The sequence below is a fragment of the Emys orbicularis genome, chromosome 14, assembly GCF_028017835.1.
Source record: "Emys orbicularis isolate rEmyOrb1 chromosome 14, rEmyOrb1.hap1, whole genome shotgun sequence".
Lineage (NCBI taxonomy): Eukaryota > Metazoa > Chordata > Testudines > Emydidae > Emys > Emys orbicularis.
This window is the reverse complement of record NC_088696.1, coordinates 5954624-5977753: the sequence shown is the minus strand read 5'-3', so window position 1 is coordinate 5977753 and position 23130 is coordinate 5954624. Positions and strand designations below refer to the sequence as shown.

The following is a 23130-nucleotide window of genomic DNA, read 5'->3' as shown; positions in this document are numbered from 1 at the left end:
CCTGGTCGGCATCCAAAGCAGTGCCACCCTCTGGAAGGCAGAACGTCCTAGAAAGAAGGTCTAATGCCAGCCAACCAGAATCTGGTGCTGCAGTTTTACGTGAAGGAACACTTTTCCAGCATCGCTTCTAGGAACGGTGAGAGAAATAGAACATCAGTCAAACTGATGGTAGACGGGTAGCAAAGTGACCCCTCAGGATCCCCCGTTTGGGGACACTCACGTTTCCCTCCACCCCAGACTTACTTAGTCCCATCTCCTCTGAATACACTTCTAGAAGAAACACAGTGAGTACTGCATTAATAAAGCCATCACAGCAGCCAATACACTGACATGCAATCTGTGAGTTTGAGCTAGGAGAATCCATTCCAAACATTCTCTGTATGACTTGTTTAAGAGCAAGCATCAAGGACACCGAATGCTGATGGAGTGCGCCACTTGTTGGCATGGCACTGAGCTGTGTATGTGCTTGACTCGAACCAGTCTTCAGGATAATGTAGAATGCAGCCATCTCACCACCTGGCCTTCTGCTCATTTTTCAGAAGGTAGCTTAAACTTCCCATGAAACGCTGCCCTTTGGACCCTCACCTCTATCCCAGTACTAATTCACAGGAGTAGATGATATGCATTCTGGGTACGCAAGGATAATGATAGGACTAGTGTAACTAGAAAAGTAGCCTGGCATGCTGGCCTAATAACCAAGAGAGGGCTAAGACTGAACAGCAGAAAACAGGCAACTGAGCGTGATCCAGATTGCTCTTTTCAGCATCAGAATGAAATCAAAATACATGTACATGCCCCAGGCTCTCTGAGACATTAATTCTGCTTCACCCTGGGCTTTCGCGTATCACTGTCATGGCACCTCACTGGCAGACTCCAAAGCATCCAGTAGAATAAAATTTAGTGTGTGTGTGTGCGCCAATTATCGAACAATCTTTGCTTTGCAAACATCTCTAAGAATTTGCTAATATTTATTTTAAGTCGGTAAAAAGCAGAAACACTTGGAGTCCCTGAGGTGGGGGGGAAAAACCTAACCATATATATATATATATATATATATATATATATATATATATATATATATATATATATATATATATATATATCCAATGGATTACAGCTTTAGTATCACTAAAAACAATAATAAAAAAAATTCATGGGGGGCAGCAAAAAAGGGCCAGGGATCCAGTTGAAAACAGTGCAAGTCCTTGTTTAATATCAGCATCATGTCTATCTCAGTCCATTTGTTTTGTCTACTTGTGCCCAGGAGTGTTTAGCCTTCCGAAGATCTCGCCTGGTAAGCTGGCTGGGTTTGTTGCATTTGAAAGAAAATGACTTGGAGGACTGTTTTGCAGCCCTGTGTCAGGGTGAAATCCCCGTCCCTTGCACAGGCACATATGTAACATTGACTGCCTTGGAATTTCTGTTTCCTTTAGCAGATTCAGCTGCAGCCGCTGTGATGGAGAAACTAAATGCTAACCTTAAATTAAAACAAGACAACAAATAAGCACAAACAGAACTGAAGTCCAGCCATCAATCACACACACAGACAGAGAGTGCCTGATCAGTTTCCAGGTAACCAGACGTGCAGGAGCCTCTTGAGGACACCAGTAGAAACTCCTCTTCCTAGACTAAATTCGTACCCCAAGAACTCTTCTTCGACGTGTTGCTCGGCTGCCTGGCTTGGTGGTGGTGATGAGGCCAGGGAGGGGAAAGCAGGGCACACCAAGGAGTGGAGTCTTAGGGATGCAGCAGCTCTGCCAAGGTGCTCAGGGTATCTAGATTTATGAGGGATCAGAAAGATTTTCTTTTGTGTTGTTTTAAAATAATATTGTGTGTTTCCCCGAGCTGAACGTCTTTGCTTTTCCTCCTTAAGACTCTTGAGGAACCACTTCCATCAGCTTCTGGCACAGGACTGTCACGGAAACTGAATGGGAGGAAACAAGAGCGCGTTAAAGGCACCGTAATGCAAGTTTTACTCATTTCAGCCTGGAGAGCTGGTAGGTGGTTTCATGATCCTCTGCCTCAAATGGCCTGACAGGGCAACTGTCCCACTTTTTTCTTTCAAAGGAGTCTGTCTAAATACTACATAGGTCTTCATTGCAAATCAAATACAGTAACTCCTTGCCTAACGTTGCAGTTATGTTCCTGAAAAAAATGCTACTTTAAACTTATACATGATATAAGTTTTAAACAAACAATTTAATACTATACACAGCTATGATGATTGTGAAGTTTGGTTGCGGTGGTGGAGTCAGAGGGTGGAAGAGGGTGGGCTATTTCCCAGGGAATGCCTTACTGCTAAATGATGAACTAGCACTTGGCTGAGTGAGCCTTCAAGGGTTAACACATTGTTGTTAATGTAGCTTCACACTCTACAAGGCAGCACGAATGGAGGGACGAAACACAGCATGGCAGAGAGAGACAAAGACACACAGTGTGTGTGTGTGTGTGTGTGTGTGTGTGTGTGTGTACGCACGTGTGTGAGAGAGAGAGAGAGAGACACACACATACATAGAGACACACACTGTGTGTGTGACTCCATGCATCTGAAGAAGTGAGGTTTTTTACCCCCGAAAGCTTATGCCCAAATAAATCTGTTAGTCTTTAAGGTGCCACCAGACTCCTTGTTGTTACGTGTGTGTGTGTGTGTGTGTGTGTGTGTGTGTGAGAGTGTGAGAGAGACAGACACACACCGTGTGTGAGAGAGAGAGATACGCATTGCCCTTTTAAGTACGCTGACCCCACTCTATGTACACTGCCTTTTTAAGTAGATCAGCAAGTTGAGACAGCAGCTGCTGCCAGCAAGCTCCCTCCGTCTTGAGCCCTGTCGTGTCCCCCCTGCTCTGTGGAGATGGGGTACAGGAGCGGGGGGCGCACCCCTCCCCCCGCACAGAAAGCAGGAGGCTCCCGGGAGCAGCTCCAAGGCAGAGGGCAGGAGCAGCACATGGCAGTGTGGGGAGGGACAGCTGAAATGCCCGGCAATTGATAGCCTACTGGGCGGGCGCACAGAGAATTTAGGGGAGCTGATAGGAGGACTGCCAGTCCACCCTGGTTCTAAGCTCCAACGGGCTGCTCTTTCTGCAAGCAGTGGACAAAGCAGGTGGCTGCCAAACAGCGTTATAAGGGAGCGCTGCGCAACTTTAAACAAGCATGTTCTCTAGTTGATCAGCAATGTAACAACGAAACAATGTTAACCAGGACGACATTAAGTGAGGAGTATCAGAGGGGTAGCCGTGTTAGTCTGAATCTGTAAAAAGCAACAGAGGGTCCTGTGGCACCTTTAAGACTAACAGAAGTAGTTAGTCTTAAAGGTGCCACAGGACCCTCTGTTGCTTATTAAGCGAGGAGTTACTGTACCAAGGCTATATGCTGCCTCACTCCTTCTCCACAACTTCCATCTGTAACAGCAAGAGTTTGTGCATAGAATAAGGGTAAAAATTAATCCGATGTCGGTGTCAGAGTATGTGTATTGACTACATGTACATTTCTAAATCCAGTCTTATTAACTGCACACTCATGGGAATGATCAGTTATTACTGTACATATGTGCACATGCCATTTAACATGTGCAAATAATTAAGGCCCAAATTTCAGAACTGTACATGCAGTTACTGCGGAGTCACAGTAATGTTGCATACACGTTGTGAGACAGCATTTTTGCTTGCCCGGTTCTGAATATCTGATCCTGTACATGCATTTTCCTTAAAGACACAGCAGTGTTGCACGGTCACAAGCAACCAACACAAGGGCAAATGAGAATGTGCAGCCCAATGCTTATGCACATCTTTGCAACAACAAAAGAGGGGGGCACATGCACAACGGAGGGGGGAGGAAATTTAATTAGGAAACATTTCAACTGCAAATTTATGAGGGGGGTATAAATTGTAAGATTTTTTTTAAATCGTAAGTTACCTTGACCATGTCTTTTTAAAAAGTGTGTTTCAATGGTTCTGTGCCATCACTACCACACTGAGTGTTCTCTGCACATGAGACAATCTTGGCAGATACAATTAACAGGGATTCTGATGAGCTGGATCTGATCAGATCATCTACAGTATATTAATACATATGTGGGCATAAGGCTCATGTGTGCCTAATTAGACACTTGTCAGATTTCTTATTTTGTGCTCTTGGACTATTTTCTCTATTCTCTGCTTAAAAGCCTGTCCTGGTGGCACATAATTAATATGCTAATTTGCAACTCAGTCGCTGTGGAAACAGCTTTACCAAGAACTAAGCCTGATACTTCGAATTTAAAAAAAAAGAAAAGAAGAAGAAGTCCTGAGCACTGTTAAAAAGCACTTTTCTTGTTAATAAAAAGCACATAGATAAGGTTTGGCATTTCTGCTTGTCTGCTTTTCTAGGTCAGCCAGCTGTATTAGAGTCTCAGACAGATGGTGGAGTTTAGTTACTTAGACAACACAGCTTGACTTTCTTGAATCAGTTGTTCAGACAGAGAGATTAGGTGGTGCCAGGCAGAGAGCTTTCCATCCCTGAACACTCACTGTTGAGAGTGAGTGTTCAGGGATGGAACACTGACAGCTGAGACACACCTATATTACATGACTACCTGACAAATAAAGCTCCCAAGAGAATCTACCAGGATATTGTCCCTTCCCTGGCTGTGCTGTCTTACACTGATGGTAGGGAGGGCATTGAATGCATCAGGACCGGTCTCCATTGGCTATGTGAAATAGACAACATGTTGGGGGCTAATTCTGATCTCACCTCCCTTAGAATTAGCCTCACTGCACTCAGATTTTTACACTGTATCTCCATCCCCCTTCCCACCTCACCCAGCAGGATGTTTTCCTCGGCTAATAAAGCTATGACACCGCAGCTCTTTGGGGGGCATAAGAAAGGCAGCCTCACAGCTCGCTTGGGATTTATGTCCCAACGCATCATTTCCCTGTTTGGGGGGCAGAGGGGGGGAGAAAGTTTCATGTGTTTGATTTGTGATTTGCCATTACAACAGGTGGACTATCATTCCGGGTGCCTGGCCCACAAGCTGACCAACCGATTACCAGTTGGATTGTTTAACAGAAACCCATTAAAAATCCATTGTAGACCTTTGCAATACGAATTACAGCCAATGCTACCTGCCTTAGCATGCTTAGTAAGAAGCGAAACATTATCTATGGAGCCAAAGACAAAAGGTGCACCCTGCAAAGGCTGATGGCTGTAGCTATAACTTACAGATGCTTTGGAGGATCCACTTGGGTTTGTTTTTCCACCAAACCCCAAAGAAGTAAACAGGGATCCCACTGAGGATGATAGCAAAGCCGATAGCACATTCCACTGGTGTCATCCAGAAGGAGACCACAATCAGGAATAAGCAGGCCAGGATGAAGAAGATGGGCAGCAGGAGGTTAACCTGGACACAGGAGACAAGAAAGGGGTGGGGAGTTAGTTAAGGAGGATCTGAAACAGAGGCAATTGAAGTTTATCTCCCTGCAATGTGTGTGCCTGGTTTTGACCTGGGAGGGGAAGTGTTTGGATTCTGAGACAGACCCTTTGCAGATGATACCCCTGACTGCTCACCACTGTGAATGAGAGGTTGTGGATTTTTAGTTTCCCTTGGGAAGATAGGACGCTCTTCATCCATCAATCGTGGCAACGCCCTGGAGAGCCAGAAGTATTATCACCCCTGTTTTACAGAGGACATAAATAGAGCACTTGAAGGGTTGGGCGGCCTAGTGGTAAGCATGCCTGACTTTTGGCCCTGGCAGAGGTGCCTGGTTGCTAACCTTAGATGAGGAACTTTCTGGACTTCACTCACATCTGAGTCTCAGCCCTTAAGGGGATATGGTAGAGAGACCCAGGCCCGCCCTCTCCATCCGGTCCCAGCCCAGGGCCCTGTGTGAAGCAACACTGGCAGGTTCCTCTGGCAGAGAGTCTAAGTCCACTGCTCTGGACTACTTCCTACTGATGTCTCCTCAGTGTGAGGTGTGGCCCCTATTTTCCAGTCTGTAGTGACTCATCTGGAGTAGCGCCCAGACCATTAGTGGTATCCTGCCACGGCCTCATGTCCCTCTGGGCGTGGGCGGATGTATGTGTGGAGGGGGCCTAGTCTCACAACGCCCTTCTAGTCAAATAGTACAGTTTACTCAGTGCTGGGTGCTCATCAGTCTTCTCAACGGTCTCGGTCAGGGACGCAGTGCTGCTTCCTGGCGGCTGTCCCATCAGACTGGTAGTGATGCTCCCCTCCCAGAGAGAGGCAGAGCTACCTCCTGCCTCTTCGCCAGTCAGCCCTGAACTGAGCCAGCCTCTCCTTTCCTTCCCCCTCCAGTCCTGGAGCTGGCTGCAGGTACAGATGGATGGGGCTAGCAGGGCCCACAGGCTCTCATCAATCCTTTACTGCTGGTGTGACATTTCTCTGCTCCATCACAGAGAGGCGAAGTGACTTACCTAAGGCCTCACAGCAAATCCCTGACGTACCCGGAACTGGAACCAAGGAGTTCTTGGCTCCCAGTCCCACGCTCAGTCCATCCATTATATATAAAACTATAGAGTATCTCAACTAACAGTCCCGAACGCAGCAGTATGACTAACGTGAGCTGTAGTGATTTAGGTTGTTGCTTTAGAACACCATAGTACTCTTAAAATAAGGGAGCAGACCGCAGCTTTCAGCAGGGAAGCTGCTTGCTAAGAGCCATCTTGGGAGCACTGATCTGGGAAGGTCTGTAACGTGTGTTGCTTTTTGGCCATCGGTGGCTTGGTGGGGATTTGAGTGCGCTCGGAAGATGACGGCATAGCATGCCTTTCAGAACAGCTGACTGACTCCAGTGATTGACATGATCTTGGCCTCTAACCAGATGGGCCCAGTATCCTGCCAGGGCGGCCGAGGACAATCCAAATAAAGTTCTCTCCCCTGTAGTTTGTTTCTTAAACAAATATTTTTAAGTCAATTTCACGCTGGTACAGAGCATTTGATTGAGAACCACACGGGCTGACGTCCTTTACTACTAATCCCCTGAGCAGGTTTAGCACAGAGAGCTTTCCCGTGTGCTGCCCTGCCAAGGTACCTCACCCCTGACATGGAGGGAATTTCCAGGACCCGGGTGTCTCAGCCCTGGGCCTCTATACCGATGAGGGAGCCAATGAGCATCAGCTGAGATGGAGTTTTGTGCAACATGGCTTCCCGCCTACCAGGAACCAGTCTGACACCAGTCACTCATTTTACACAGGCCTCTGTTTGTTCACATCTAACTTGGCTTGCTCTAAAGTTGCACCTCTGCACAGTAAAGCAGCTGCATTTTCCACTCCTCCCTGCACAGATTTTCTTACCCTTACTGCTGAGGAGGAAAATTTCTATACACAGAAGTCACATCCTAGAACACAAAAGAACTGCCCTTCTCCCAGAAGGGCCGCCATAAAGCCTCCAATCCTGCCACCTTCCCACTAGCATCACAGAACCCTGAGCACGGAGGGGGAAGCTCTGTGTCTGCAGGGCTCCCCACTACGCCACCAACACCATCCTCACCTTGATGGGCCTTTCCAGCTCCGGCTTCTTGTAGCGGAGCCATATCATGCCGACGATGGCCAGAGCCACGCAGAGCCAGTTGAAGAAGCTGAAGAAGTTGATGACGGAGAAGATGTCATTGGAGAAGGCGTAGAGCAGGGTCATGAGGCACTGCGGCCAGAAACAGAAGCCATGAGCAAAGGGACAGGCAGGGGAGAACACCATACACTACTAACGACAAGTGTCTGAGAGCAATTGCCTACCATCCAAGAACAGTGAAGGATTTCCAAGCATATGAAGAAGAGGTGGCTTAATTTTTACTAATTTAACCAAGTCTGATCACTGCATGGAATTATTTCAAAGTGAAACTTGCAATCCAGGGCTATGCTATGGGGATGAGGGCCATATAAACACACAGAGAGAAAAAGGAGGGTGGGGTTTTGGAGGATGAAAAGGAGGGGAATTTTCTTAGTGCTCAGGAAACCAAGGGTCTGAACGAGTCGGACAGAATCAGTCACATTAGGAACAGGAAGGCGCTATGGAACTTTTCCCCACACAGCTCTGCTGAATGCACCTCCGTTCGGACACGTGCTACCTCTTGTATTCCCGGCCTGAGCGCCCTCTATGCAGCTCACCCAATGCATTTCAATCACGACCAGCAGGGCTCCGGGCTATTGCAGTCCTTGATCCCTGCCACAGCTGTACCAATGCCCCCAAACCGGGTCCTCCAGCACCCGCTGCTCTTTCCGTCTTGGCATACGCTCTGTGTGGGTCCCCAGTCATGAAATCCCCTGCCCCTCCCCCCAGCTATTCCCATTGTAGACAGAGAATTTGAAGTGCAGTCAGTCTTACACGGCTGCGTGAGGTGGGATCGAGCTGAAACATGGACTGGATGATTCAGCAGGGATCTCCACTAAGCTAACTGAATCTGTGACCAGGTGATAGTCTATCTGCCCTTCACTTCCTCTTTCGCCCCGCCACACTTCCTTCCAAAGGTTTTTATTTTGAAGTGAGGAGACGTGTTCTTCTCGCCCGCAAAGACTAACTACAGCCGCTGTTCTACAGCTGTGGGTGCTCTGAGAGTGTCAGGGAACATCCGGAGAATGCAGATCAACCAGAGGAAGATTGTGGCACCAAAGTGACACACATTTTCCCCAGGGACCACCCATGACTTTTCAGTTTATTGGGGCTGGTGGCAGTCTGGATTCTCTGCTGCAAAACTTCTCCCCTCCCCCACGTTCCTAGAACGGTGACTTAAGATACAGTGGTAACAGCTGACACTAACTTACATGCAAAGAAACAGCATATAGCCTTATCAATGTCGCCTGGCATTTCAGCTTCCTGTGTAGTGCTGCTGTCTCACTAGGACATCCTCACCCCATGCACTTGATTAAACCTAGCAAGACATGTGGGGCCTGGGAGGACTACTCCCTATGGCATACTGGCAGACACTTTGGGGATCAGCAAAAGGAGGAGGAGGAGGTTCACCTTCCACTGGGACAACAAACTGACATTGCTTGTTTGGATTCAGTGGAGTATCCCACAGTCATTTTCCTGCAGCCCCAGTAGGGGCAGGCATTGGTGGACCATGGCTTGCTCCACCGTCTCGATTGGTTGTGTTCTCTCTGCCATGCGCCACCTTAACCTGAAAGCCCATAGGACACTTACTGTGAAGATGAGAGATGGTACCGGAGTGAGAAGCTTGGGGTGAATCATGGACAGGACAGAGGGCAGGTGACCCTCCCGGGATCCCACGAAGAACAGCCTGAGGGCAACAGAGCAGTTACTCCACCTGGCGCAAGTGCTTGGGAGTCACTCACTCAGTTCAGGTTTGCATTCAGTACAAAACAAGGTACAACAGCGTGACAGAAGCATAGGCATTTTGGAGTGAGCCAGGCTGAAATGACACTCTGAACCCAACCTGTAGTACGTAGGTATTGCCACACTAGTGATGCACTGCTATTCCAAGTGGCAATTGTGTGCCACTTATGCTCCCCACCACTGCTATTAATTATTTGCATTAGAGTGGCACCAGTTGAGATCAGGGCCTCAACATGCTGACTTCTGCACATATGCAGCTTGCCCTCTACACAGAGAAGGCAGAGGGTGGGAGGAAGAAAGTTTTCTTATCTACATTTTACAGATGGGAAACCAAACCAGAGCGATTAAGTGCCTTACTCCAGGTCACACAGGGAGTCTGTGGCAGAGCCGAGACCTGAACCCAGCTCTCCCGGGTGTCAGTCCATTGCCATCCTCTCTTTTCTTTTTGGGGAACCCTCAGTCTTTGTTTTTGAGACTTTATAAGCATCTGGGTTTACATTAAAAATGCTTTCTTGAGCACTGCTGTTAAAGTCCAAGTCTGTATTTATTAGGGTGACCCGACAGCAAGTGTGAAAAATCGGGATGGGGTGGGACGTAATAGGCACCGAATATCACGACTGTCCCAATAAGATCGGGACATCTGGTCACCCTAGTACTTATTTAGTCTGCAGCCGAAGACACCCAATGACTTCAACAGGATTTTGCCCAAAGACAGTGAGACTAAGGTCTCCGCAAGGATTTAGGATTTGGCCTTTGGATACTCTTTAAGGCAATGATACTCTGCTCACGAGCTCCAAGTGGCTCTTTAATGTGTCTCCTAAAGCCCTCTGCAGCACATGATATTTAAACACTGTGTGATCTAAGTTAACCAATCTAAGTTATTAACCAATCAGGATGCTTTTACTGTGTTATTAACCAACTATAGCTGATAAAATACTTGGTCAGTCATTTTGCTGTGAGAATTATATATATATTTATTTACAGGCACGGTGACTAACCTGTCTTCATTTGGAGCTGTCATCACAGGAGCGTAGATATAGCTAGATATATTATATATTTTAAATGAAACACTGAATTCACACGACTGTGGCTCTTTGGGATAATGTCGATTGCTAATTTGGTTCCTCAGGCACTGAGGTCTGAGTGTCACTGATTTAAGGCCTTTCAAAAAAATGACCACTCTCACTCCTTACATAGTGCACTGTCCCTTCCCTCTCTGCATCTGTCCAGCGGCAGAACCTCAGAGACCCCGCTCCTGTGAGGACTGCTCCAAACAAAGACAGGTTAGGCACGGTGCCTGTAAATGGGACCTGCAGTACTGAGCAATAAACATACCGAGAAGAAGTGAAGAGGGATCCATTGACAGACCCAAAACACGATAAGCCAACAAAGATGGGTATGATCCAAGACATCATGCCAAGGTGATAGTTCCCAAAGTCCTAGAAGGAAGCAACATTCTGTCAGCAACTTGCCAACAGGGACTCATATCTATTTACCCAGACAAGTTTTTAACATATACAACGCCCCATTCATGTTGACTATACACACACAAACTACTGAAGATTTTTCATACTGCCTTTTTCCTGCGTCCAAAGCATTTTACAGAATTACATGATTGACAGAAGGCACTTCCCTGACATGCAGCCATCTCTGGGGCAGAACATGACATCCACTAGAACAGTTTCAGCAATACCACACAATGGTTTAGGACAGAACGTCTAGGAAAATACTGGATCCAACTGCAACGGCAGGAGGATTCAGATATGCAAAACGTCAATTTAGTTCAGGACACTGGAGCAGACACCCCTGTTTTGGCAGGAAGTGCCATGGGCACTTTAATGAGTCTCAGTTTTACGTCTTAGTCTGATTCATCCCAGTATTGCTCCAATTTTATGCCAGTGCAATTCCGCTATTTCAGTGGAGTCACTTCAGAATAAAACTGGAGTAATGCAACCAGAGTTGGTATCTCTAGCAGCACAGCACCAGTTCAGTATTGATGGAGTGACCTTTTCCCATAAATGTCACATTCTGGTAACTGATCAGACAGTTACATGGCTGGTAGTCGGCAGCTAGGATTATTTATGAACAACAATGCCATTTATTTCCCTCCCCCACCCTTGCTTATCGCTCTGATTAATCCAGCTCAGTGTCATGTGGGGACAACCCTTCCCCACCTCTCATCTCCTGTCAAACACCAGCTTCTTGTAAGCAGCCAGGATAAGTGTTGAATAAATGGGGAGATCCAACTAGAGATAGCACGAGGGATTCAGGCAGCAGAGAGAAATAGATAAGAGCGTTTTTGATGTGACTCATCTTACCACGGCCACGGCTTCAGACGACAGCATTTGTTCTGTTGACAGGGTAGTGAAGTAAGCCAAGTTCGTCAACACGTAAACTAAGGTGACTACGGGCAGTGAAATGATGATGGCTAGAGGCAGGTTTCTGGGAGGAAGAGGGAAATCATAACGTATTAGGATCTGGGGCTCTGAAGATCAGTCGGAGACATAATTCAAGAGGCAGCATGCTAGGGAGAGATGCTGCTGATGCAGAGACCAGCCTTTCTGAATAGGTTTTTGCACTGGCTTAAAGACTGCCCAATTTATTCTGCTTTTCCTTGGTCTTGCAGAGGGTCCAATCTGGCCTTCATCCTCCTTGGAGAAGTTGGGGAGAAAATTCCAAAAATAAAAGTAGCCCAGCATGGTGGCTGGGAGGCAGAGGGAGATGGACTCTTGGGGAGAAGACAGGTTGTGAGTGGACTCTGGCAGAGCAAATGGTGCTTGGGTTCAAGGCACAGACTTTCATTTAAAGAGCTCCCAAGGGCCTCCTGCCAGATACCAGTGTCAGAACATTCACAGTAGTCAGCTGGCCAGAGGATAAGCACTTGTCCATGTGGCTGTCTATAAAGGAGACGGGAAGGTCAGGCTGTAACTGGCAGTCACCAGAAAGCTGGCTGGGCCCCTGCAGCCCATGGGAATCATACTCAGCTGTAACCTAAACAAATCCTCAAAGAGAAGCTGGTGTGAAGGCAGATTTGCCCTTCCTGATAGGCTAACTTAGTTTACGCAAACTAATTTAAAAAGGAAATCCTTCTTAATGCAGCAGACAATCTGCCTGTGGAGCTCAAAGCTGCAGGAGGTCAGGGAGTCAACAGAGTGGCTGCATTCGGAAAGGGGGTGGACAATTACAGTCCACAAAAACGTGTAATTACACATGTCAAGGAAAGGGTAAATGAATCTCATGCTTCGCAGCACAACTGATCACCACAGGGGTCAGGAATTGGCCTAAAGTGCAGCCAGTGGTGCCGCTGGCAATCACACATGGTTTGCACCTCTCTTGCAGGCATCAGGGATTTGCCAGAGATGTTCTGCTCTGGCAAGATCAGTCCCATGTTACCAGATCCCCTCATATAACCCTGACATAGACATGCAACGGACAGAAAGGCCCCATGCCTTGGGAGGAAAAAAATGCAGAGGTCAAGCATGCGTGGCAAACAGTAAAACTACGTCCTGGCAAGCCCTCTGGCATTTTGGTGAAAATATGTATTAGGTAGGGTTATGAAATTGCAATAAAGCAACAAATGCAAAGAAAACCCCCTTTCTGCCAGCAAGTCACAACTGTGAAGGAGCAGCTGCTGAGCCAGGCCAAGGAAATGGGACTTTCAAATGAGACCAGAGAGGGAAGGTGATTTAACAAGGGCTTCTATTAGACAGAGATTTTCTTTTCCCCCTCCCTGCAGAAACCGCATCCTGTACTAACGAAGAGCATTCTCATTATCTAGCATGCATTGCCCACAGCAGAGGTTTTGTTTGCCCCCAAAACGAGAGCTTGTTTTACATTCTCTGGGATGCCTAGTGACAACACTTGCTACACACAAAGGGTGGCTTTGCGTTAACGGATGGAAGTGGCATTTAGAGGGAGAACAGCTGGTGAGTTTCCCTCTCTAGCCAAGAGCTCGCCATGTGGTGCACATACCTGTAGGGGTTTATCATCTCCTCAGTGACAAAATTCAAGTAATTCCTGCAATTTAAAAGATAATGGTAATTCTGGTTACAGAGATCAATGAAGTTAGAAAAAGAATCCAACAGCCTAACCCTAACCTCAACATGCATACGCAAGCCCCACTAGAGACAGATAAACCAAAGCATGCTCTGCAAAACCAAGGGTGGCCGTGTGTCTCAAATCTATGGCCCAAGCACTGAGGCTACCTACAAAACCTTCGAACAAAGGTGTTCTCTGCAGGTCTCGGCATGCAAGGCAGCCAGCTTGCTTGGAATAAGATGGATCACTGCATGCCGAGGCTTATGGTCAGCTAGCCGCGCCTCTGTATTGCCAGAGGAGGGCCACAATCTGCCTCTATTTTTATTGCAAATAAAGAGAGCCCAGGTTTCTGGGCGCACATGTGAGAGTGTGAAGGGATTAATGAAGAAACCTGTAGGAGCTTTGGCTTGGAGTTGTCAATTGGCAGACTGATGTGTCAGTACTGACAGCTGCTGGTCACAGCTGCAGGGCCCACAACCTCTACTTTGACCTTTGCTCCTACACAAGCCACGGGCACTGGCTTACCAAAATCCAGTCAGTCTGAACCAATGGCCTATATAAGGCATATTACCTCTGAGTTCCTGCCCAAAATGAGGGCTGGAGCCTTCTCAAGCCCAGAGCATGCGACGAATCCTTTCTCCCATGCTGCCTTGGTTAGCTGGAATAGCCTTGCGATCTTGCTGCACCTAATTGTCCCCTGATGCTTCAAAGATCCTTCTCCGTCTGTGACGATTCTGGCCCAGTCGGACAATCCCACCTTATTTAGTGTCTCTTGGTTTCCCTGAGTTCGCTCACCATACAACCTGGGCATTTTACCAGGTTGCCCCTATATTTGCTCCGTTTTAAATACTGCAACTGACACCACTTGCTTGTACTTGCACATAGGGACCGGGGAGGGGCTGTAAGGACTGAGCATGAATAACACTAGACAAAAATTAAGCGATTGCACTGTTACCTTGGTGACGAGTAGAGCTAGACTAGAAGTTCTGGGCCATGCCCTCCCTGCCAACTCTCTCAAAGAGCTGAAGACAAAGAACTAAACTACACTGTCACTGCAATGAGTAATATGCCAGCATCTTACCAGCCTCCATAGGCAAAGAGACCACTATACAAAGCCAGAACAATGTTCCCCACATCGACATTTGTGCCTTCGAAGGAGTGTTCAGGACTCAGGTTTGACACATCACCTACATCGAGACAAAAAACAAACAAGAACAGAATATTAAGATGTGAGAAGTAGGCAAAGGCTGAATCCCAGAGATCTTTGCAGGTTGACACAGACAGGAGATAGGCAGTGAAATGGTCTGGCAACACCCTGGGACAAAATCTGCCGATAGGGCATTAGTTTTGTTGATGCAAAGCAGGTTGCGTTTCTGTTAGAGAAGGTGTAGACAGGTTTCTATTGGGCTCATCTCCTACTGCGTTACTCCAGTTTCACACTGTGTGGTTCCAATGCAGTAAAACTAGGATAAGTGAAATTAACAACTAACTACAGCAAGAGTTCTCAAACTTTCCCACAGCGTGGATCAGGCTGACAGATAATGCCTCCTAGACACCTCCCCTCCCGTTCACCGTTGCATAGCATCCCATCTAACAACGGCGACGACTGCTTACATGGGAAAGTAACATGAGGGAGCTAATGTATTTTTAGCTTCTTTTGATGCAAGTTAGCAAGCGGAAATCAGGAGATGAAAGCCCCATGAAAGCAGCCAGCTCTCCTAAGGGCACCTCTGAGCACCTAATCCCCAGCACCAAAGCCCACATGCTGTTTCTCCTGGACTCACCACTGCTGGAACTTGGTCTACACTACAAGCGCTACAGCAGCTGCAGCACGTCTGGTAGATACGCTCTATGCTGACGGGAGAGCGTCTCCCGCCAACATAGTGCCCGTGTGGCCAGCACGTAGGTTGCTGTAACTTGCGTCACTCGGGGGCATCTTTTTCACAGCTCTGAGCGACGTAAATTAGATTGACTTAAGCGGTAGTGCAGACCTGCCCTAAGACACTTTATGTGCCAATAACAGAGTTTGGGGCCTTGATGCCACTGACTAAATTCCAAGTGGAACAATTCTATCCTGCCTCCCTAAAGCTCCCCAGCTGTTTCAACCGAATAGGGGATCCTCTCTTATTCCCTGTCCTAAATGGTTGTGCAGCATTGCTGGGTGACTGTTAAACAGCTGCTCCTTCCACCCCAGCGTAGCTGCATTTTAGCAGTGGGTGGAATGATTCCTGCATTATGCAGCTTGCAAAATGCTTTGGGATCTTTCTGGCTGAAAGATGCTTAAAAGACTTTGCTATTATATCGTCCTTCCACCAAAGGCTGCTTTTTCTCGATAAAGACCATTGGTGACCCAATAAAGCAGCATGTTATGGTATCCCTTTTGAATTGTGGGAAGGGAAGTGAGCTACCTTAGGGTCTAAATATCAGAAGTTCCTGTTATTTATCCACGATTGAATTAAAAAGCCATAAAAAGAGGATTTGATTGTAAATTTACTGAAAGCCCTTCCAGCACACCCGCAGGGGTTATTTGTTTTACTTTAAATCTCTCTGCGGTTGCTTTGTTTCATGCTGTTTGATCTGGAGCCTAAATCCAGGCCTGGGGTGGGGCCTCTCCTTCAATGAAACAAGTGCTCTCCTTTGTGAGGGAGGAAGACAGGGGAGCAGCACAGGATTTGGTGAGGCACGTTAGCATCTGACCAGCAGGGTTGCCTCCCATGTGATTCCTCTTACAGCAGGGATCTGCTCTAATCACACAGGCAACTGTTATCACATGGCAATCAGCAGCGCTTGCTGGAGGTTAACCCTTTGGAAGGCTACATTCCACAGATTCAGATCAGAGAAGGAAGAAAAGGGGTAGTAAAAGCCAAGGCACCACTTTTTCCTTGCGCTGCAAAATTTCAGCTCCCCCGCACCACAGGGCTTTCAGCAGCATCACGTTTACCCAGGCTGGCCAGAAAAGGAACACACAAAATAAAGCTGGGTGACAAGGAGACTGCTAGAATCACGCACATTTTGATCCAGTAGCACTTTCTATCAATGAGAAAGGACAGCTTTCCCCTGCAATATGATGAGTCTGAGCTAGTTTGCTGGGGCAGTCTCTAAGTAGGAGCCAATGGGAGTTACCCACCTCAATGGCCTGCTTTGATACTCATCCCTTCCACCTGACCCATGCCTTCCATCCCACATTGTCTCCTCTTCACTGTCTCTCTGCCCAGCTGCCACTGCTCCTTCCTCGTCAGTTGGTTTAAACCAATTAAGCCTTTAGCAGGCCCCTACTGCCAGCAGCAAGTGGTCCCCTCCATTCCCCATGTGATGGCCTGTGCTACCTAAGTCTGCTCCTGCTGAGGCCCATGTTCTGATCAGACACCTCCTGCATGCTGTCCTTACCATTACATGTTCCTCTGAATCACAGGAGGGAGTCAGACTTGGCTAAGGAAGCTAGAGACAAGTGGCTCTCTATCAGATACCCACGCAATTCAGAATTGCCACCAGCCAAGCAGATTCCTCCTTTTGTAAGGCGCGTGGTTGCTTGCATGGTGTGAGTACACAGAACAACGAGATCTCTAGGCATGAAAGAAATCAAATAATCCTGGGCCTGATCTCGGGATGAGAACTTGTCAACCCTCAAAGTGATAACTGGAAATTCTTAAGCAATTAACAGAATTAATACATAAATCGATAGATCAGGCTACACTGCAACTTACTCAAGTGTGTGTTTCTTTACCCCAGAACCTTGCCAAGGACGCTGAGGTGATTACCACTGTTATAGTGGTAACAGATTGTCCAGGGCTCTAGCACTTCTTTTTTTCCCCAACAGTCCATAGATCTCGCTCTGCCTTTCCCCTGGCTGCAGCACACAGTAACCGTCTGTTACCAAGGCCAAGCAGAGCTGCAACTCTCAAGCTCGTGGCCAGAAACACAGCATCCCCGAGTCGCCAGCCAGAAATCCGTGCTCGCCAATGCAGGAAATATCCCCCAGCTGGGAACTCGACAGCTTCTGTGCAAAGAGGGTTTGTTTAGTTCTAATCCGGATTCGGTGCCGTGCTGCGCTTCACAGACGCCTTGGCTTGGTGTCAAGGAGTCTGGCTGCCCCCTCAGGGCACATGATCAAATAGAAGTGAAATTTGCCACAGAATATGTGCTACAGAAGCAGTGTTTAAGCACAACAGGAAAAAGAAAGCATAACTGTTAATTTTTGTGTGTGTGTGTGTGTGTGTGTGTGTGTGTGTGTGTGTGTGTGTGTCATACACACAAACCTGCACTTGCCATGGCATGTACCTAGCCCATGCCTTTGCAGCACCGAGCTGCTAGTCAGCAGGGATGCAGTCAAACAAGAGCTGTGTAGACATTGTGGCATGGGCAGGAGCTCAGGCTCTGAAGCCTACGGAGCTGGGTGGGCTTCAGAGCCCAAGCTCAAGGCTGAGCCACAACTACAAAGCGCCGTCTACACCAGTGATGGGCAACCTGTGGCCCGCATGCGGCCCATCAGGGTAACCTGATTGCGGGCCGCGAGACATTTTGTTTATGAGGACCTGATTGCGGGCCACAGGGACGTGCTGGCCACTGCTTCCCGCAGCTCCCATTGGCCGGGAATGGTGAGCCGCGGCCACTGGGAACTGCAGGGGGCCGTGCCTGCAGACAGTCAACGTCAGCAAAATGTCTCGCGGCCTGCAACCAGATTACCCTGATGGGCCGTATGCGGCCCACGGGCTGCAGGTTGCCCACTACTGGTCTACACAGTTATGTTTAGAGCGGTAGCATGAGCCCAAGTCTGTCGACCTGGGCTGGAAGGCTCGATTCCACGGGCTGCGTAGACGTGCCCATAGTGGCTTAATGACAGAGTCCACCTTCCCATTCATTAGCAAACGTGTTCTGGAGGGCACATCCCGCCAGAGCAGACATCTTCTTCCCACCCTGCACCAAAGCCCCATCTCCCCATATCAGGCAGCAACAGCACATCCCTAGGGACATGCTTAACTGCACCCGTAAGCCATATTTATACAGAGGTGGCAGCCAACGCGTTACATGTTGTGGCACAATAAAGGTCACACCCCAGCAGTCAGTCCAGAAAGGTCTGCAAGTTATTTCTCCCCCATGGGCCAATCCCTAGAAGTCTCACTGATGAGCCTGTCTGACTTCATCCAGCCGTCTCATGAACAACGCTCGCTGAAAAGGGCCCGGCATTTAAGCTGGAGATTCAGGGAATTCTGTTTGACACAGACAAGCATAGCATCTCCCACCCTCTTACTGCACGGCTCACAGTTAAAGCTGCGGCATGCGCTCTGGAAGCTGTGCAAAGGTACCCGTTTGCAGCTCACACTGCCAGGGCCCACACATGCTCAATGGCGTCCAATACTCCCACGGAGCAGGATGTTACTATATAGGTGTAGAACACTGGCTGCACTGCTCCGTTTATACCCACCTGCCCTTCCCTCCAGTTGATACCCCCTACTCTAAACACTGTCCGTTAAGAACACTGGCCTCACCTCATAGCAATAAGTGCTATAGAGACAACATCCTTGCTTCCCCCTGCACCCTGGTTTAAATGGGTTGTACAATTACACTCTGCTCGCAAATTAACCACATTAAGGTAACGAGTTCCGACACAATCCCTATTTGCAGCTCTTGCCAGCCAACAAGACGCCTGTAATAGTACCTATAACCTCTCTGCCACCCGGGGCCTTCGTGCAGAAGGAATTTTCATGCCATGTGCTGCATGTTCAGACCTTTTCTTTGAAAGCCCTCGTTTCGTATCAGGTCACGTCCATTCCCGATGTAATAATGCAGGCTCTTCTATTGAGGTGAGGCAATTCATTGTAATTAAACATGAATAGCTGGGCTAAATGGCAACGAGAGGGGAACGCAGCCATCTAAGTCAAAGAGCGAAGGGGAGCGACGCAGGGTTTCCCAAGTGGCTCTAGCTCTGTAATGAAACCGAGCAAAGGGAAACAGACGCTGGACGGTAGGGAAAGCTCCCAGTGACGAGAGCTACTCAGTTGGGGTAGTGGTGGGAGCCCTATCAACTGCGTCATTTAAAACAAGACGGGCTGAAGCACTAGTAGGCCTATTGTGGGGAAAGCCATTCTATACCGCCCCTCCCGCAAGGCAATGGTTTAGCTCGGACCCACATAGGTGTTGCCACCTTCTCATTTCTACAATCGGCCTATTCCTAGTGCTGCTGCCGTACGTCCAGCCTTGCCTGCTGTTTGTATGACCGCTTAAAGGGACGGATCCTCATCTCTTCTCCTGAGGGGCAACCAAGCTTGAGAGACTCCGCTTCTGGCTAGGAAGGCATGCTCTGGGGATTTCAGCAAGCGGCAGAGCCGCCTCGCCGCTTGTGAATCAGGACTCCTGGGTTCCATTCACGGCGCCTGCCGATCGGCGTGGCCTGGGGCAAGTCAGAGCACATTTCTGCGTCTCAGTTCCCCCTTCTGTAAAATGTAGTAACATTTCCCTCCCCAGAGCGCTGGGAGGGTTACTTAGCTAATGTTCATAAAGTGCTATTATTAATTATTATTATTATTAAGAATAATAACAATAATGATCAAGACCTGGAGGCCCAAAGGGCGTTCTGGTTGCCAAATTCCTTTCCCTCTAAGTGCATCATTATCTTCATCACGGAGCCCTGGGCTCTCAGAGGAGGCCAGAGTAGGAAAGAACTACCTGTCCACTCCAGCTATGCTCCTCTGTAGGCTCATAAACTAGAAGGAGCAAAGGCTGCCTACAATCTGCCTTCCTCACCACTGCATCAAACCACTCATCTGGGTGTGACTCCTGCCAGATCAGGACCAAAATGGTATTCCCTTAGCCTCAGAAAACAACCTTCTTGATAGCTTATTGAAAGCTGCAAAGCTCAAGGAATCCATTTCAACAGCATCTTCCGTACACTACCACTGCACCACTGTGTACGTACACTGCACACTGGGTACACACACCTTTGCTGCATTCTTGGGCTCCTTTGCATTTTGTTGCTACCAAGGAAGCATAATCAAGCCCTTCCCCTGTGCAACCTGCTCCTGATTTCTTGCAACTTTTGTATCCACCAGTGTGGAAGCTGCTATTAAAAAATACAGAACTATCCACTCTGCACTTATTGGGCCACACAGGCTGGGAGTGGATGAGGTGTGTGTCACAGGGCAAGCTTCCTTTGGGAATTAGAGAAAGCAAAGGTGGTGGTGGTTAGAGACATTAGGGAATGTATTAAGTTACTTCAATTTTTATCTTAGGTGCAGACGGGGCACTTCACAAATAACCCCCACCCCTTTCCTATTAGGGCAGGCTAACGGCAAAATGCAAACTCCAAACAGTCCAATGCATTCCCAGCCACTTCCCACTAGCTTATTTTATTGAGCACAGCAGGTTTAATCCACATCCATAGAAACTTGTAGCTGAGAAGAGGGTGGAGGGAAGCCAGCCAACTAAGGTCCTGAATAGGGACTGATTTAAGGCCAACCAACTAGTTCTGTAACGGAGCCAATGACCCTTGGGGATGGCATAGCCACCCATCTGTTGCTCTTACTCAGTTTCCAGGATTGTAATTATCAGAGGCCACAGCCTTTAATCATAGCTCCATTTCAGTAAGAAGCTGTGGGGAAAGTATAGCATAAAACAAGACAAGCTATCGATTGCATTGATCCATCAGTGGTGTAACCTGCTACTGCTACAGTCAAAGGCTGTTTGGAGGCAGACAGAGAGAAGCTCTGGGGGTTGATGTGGAGGAAAAAAGAGCAAAATATGCAAGTGTTCAGTGCCATACCGTTAACAGCATTAGCATGGCTGTATTTTTGAAATGGAACCTTTAATCTGATTTGTTGTTTGGAATCTAACCTAGATCAGTAGTGGTCAAAGGTAATTTTTCCTTGGCCAGTTTGCAATGAACTGGAGGGTCCCAGAGCTTAAAGCACCAACTTTGATGCAGCTAGGAGAAGGTAGTGCATTTTGGGTACCTGCAAATGAGCACCACTCAGCTTCTCAAATACAGACAGACGGATGATCACCCTACTGAGGTATATAGCCACAGGCACAAGTGTTTTGCCCATTTAGGGCTTGCAAACATGGTGTAGCCACGTGGCAGTGACAATGGATATACAGGGTGTACTACACTGCCTATGATCGCTCCCTTCAAACAACATTAAAATGTTGCGTCATCACCTATACCCACATTGCAGGACAGTCTTCCATGTGCACCATAACTGCAATCACCACACATACAAATGGGCATTTGACCATACAGTCCCTATGACTGGAAGAGAAATCACAGCAATTGCGCCTGTATTTTTATGCACGTTAATTTTTTTGCACAGGCAACGGCACATGTGCAAAGTCTAGGTGTCACTACTCCTGGCCTTGGTCACCAAGAGCTTTAACACAGCAGCTGGCAAGAACAAACTGGCTGGGTAAAAACTAATTATGCCTCCTTTCAAACTAGAGTGTGCAAACTGTGCAACACATTAACCTGCCATGCCCACCTGTCCTCAGGCAATTGGCATGCGCCTGCACCAACTATGCTCACTTGGCCTCAGACATTAGCATCCATCTTTGGTTGGAGATTAAATTGGTGGTTAGAGAGCAACAAGCCCATAAAGCAATCCTGCATAATTGAGTTATTCACCCTCTAGTGTGAAATGCCTGATTAAGTCTTCAACATGCGGCCAGCCCGATATGATTTAGAGCTGTGGAGAATACTGTCTACTTTTCCAGACTCTCCATTCACTCTCCATTTTGATACCTTCACCCACTTTTCACACACACACGATGACAAAGAGGAATGCTGAAGTGGATCTCATAACAGCAGTTTTCCTTGAAACCTCAAATTCTAGTAGAAGGTGACGGATTGACAGCCATGGAAACAGCCTCTATTCTCATCACACCCACCCAACAGGAACAGCACGGGCAACAACAGGGCAAGCTTTCCTTACCCCCATTCCTGTACGTGCCTCATGATCTGCAGGGACAAATTCAAAAGACGAGAGGGGAGTTCGGTCTCCATAGCCCTTGGCCTCGCTGCTAGAGATCAGAAAATGGGGGGAAAGCAGGAGGAAGTTGTGGCCATGGGTGTTGCCATGTGGGCACCTGTCCACTAGGTATTTGCACTCTGACCCCCAAATTCATTCCAAACAGTCAGGAGTTTGCCACCGTTAGATCTGAATAAGTGAGCTTCATGTCCAAGGTCTATACCCCATTACCGGTCCCCTGAGCCAGCCAGCCAGCAAGCATTAGAAGAAAATCTACTGACTGCTGTAACTATGCTAATTGTCTGCTGCTCTCTGAATGGTTACGTATAATTAACTCTGGGTATGGAGTGCAGGGAACATGGACAATGACAACACTTGTTCAATCTGTGGCCCTATGTATTGTCAGTATCTGTCCGCAGTTTGTGTTCTGAGATCCTTCAAGCCTGAGATTTTGTTAATTACCGGCCAAGCACTGCAAATTTCCCTGTCAATTCAACAGAATATTTCTTAGCTTCTCTTTCATGGGACTCCAGAACAAACCAGACCTCTATAACCTGACCAATCTTTTGCTATTAACAAGGGTTTCTTCATTCCGTCCCTTGGTCTCATACAGATTTGTCCTGACAGGCTTTTTCAGCGCATTCAACTGCCATTATTGCCAGTAGAGTGGAAGAGAGTAAACTTTCCCTCCCTCAGATCTGTTCTAATCAGGCGACTTGTCACAAACAAGGCAATTTTCTTTTTCTCCCGCCATGGAATTAGCAAAATGAACTTCATTGAAGGAGGCAGATCAAAAGGGAACTTCCTAGCAAAAGGGAAAGAGATTCAATTAAAAATAAAGATACACACACACAC

General features: G+C 47.7%; 1 protein-coding gene across 1 annotated transcript in view; it reads right to left on the bottom strand.

The window, feature by feature from the left end:
- Nucleotides 1-1192: 1192 nt before the first annotated feature.
- The window catches only part of SLC7A5 (solute carrier family 7 member 5), a 55788-nt gene continuing 33850 nt past the window's right edge, over nucleotides 1193-23130 (bottom strand). Inside the window, exons 3-10 of the mRNA XM_065416376.1 lie at nucleotides 14403-14508; nucleotides 13256-13300; nucleotides 11602-11725; nucleotides 10619-10722; nucleotides 9131-9227; nucleotides 7484-7633; nucleotides 5197-5374; nucleotides 1193-1924 (exon numbers count right to left, since the gene is read on the bottom strand). Of these exons, the coding sequence (XP_065272448.1) occupies nucleotides 1869-1924; nucleotides 5197-5374; nucleotides 7484-7633; nucleotides 9131-9227; nucleotides 10619-10722; nucleotides 11602-11725; nucleotides 13256-13300; nucleotides 14403-14508 (860 nt within the window). The 3' untranslated portion in view covers nucleotides 1193-1868. The remainder of the gene's footprint in view (nucleotides 1925-5196; nucleotides 5375-7483; nucleotides 7634-9130; nucleotides 9228-10618; nucleotides 10723-11601; nucleotides 11726-13255; nucleotides 13301-14402; nucleotides 14509-23130) is intronic.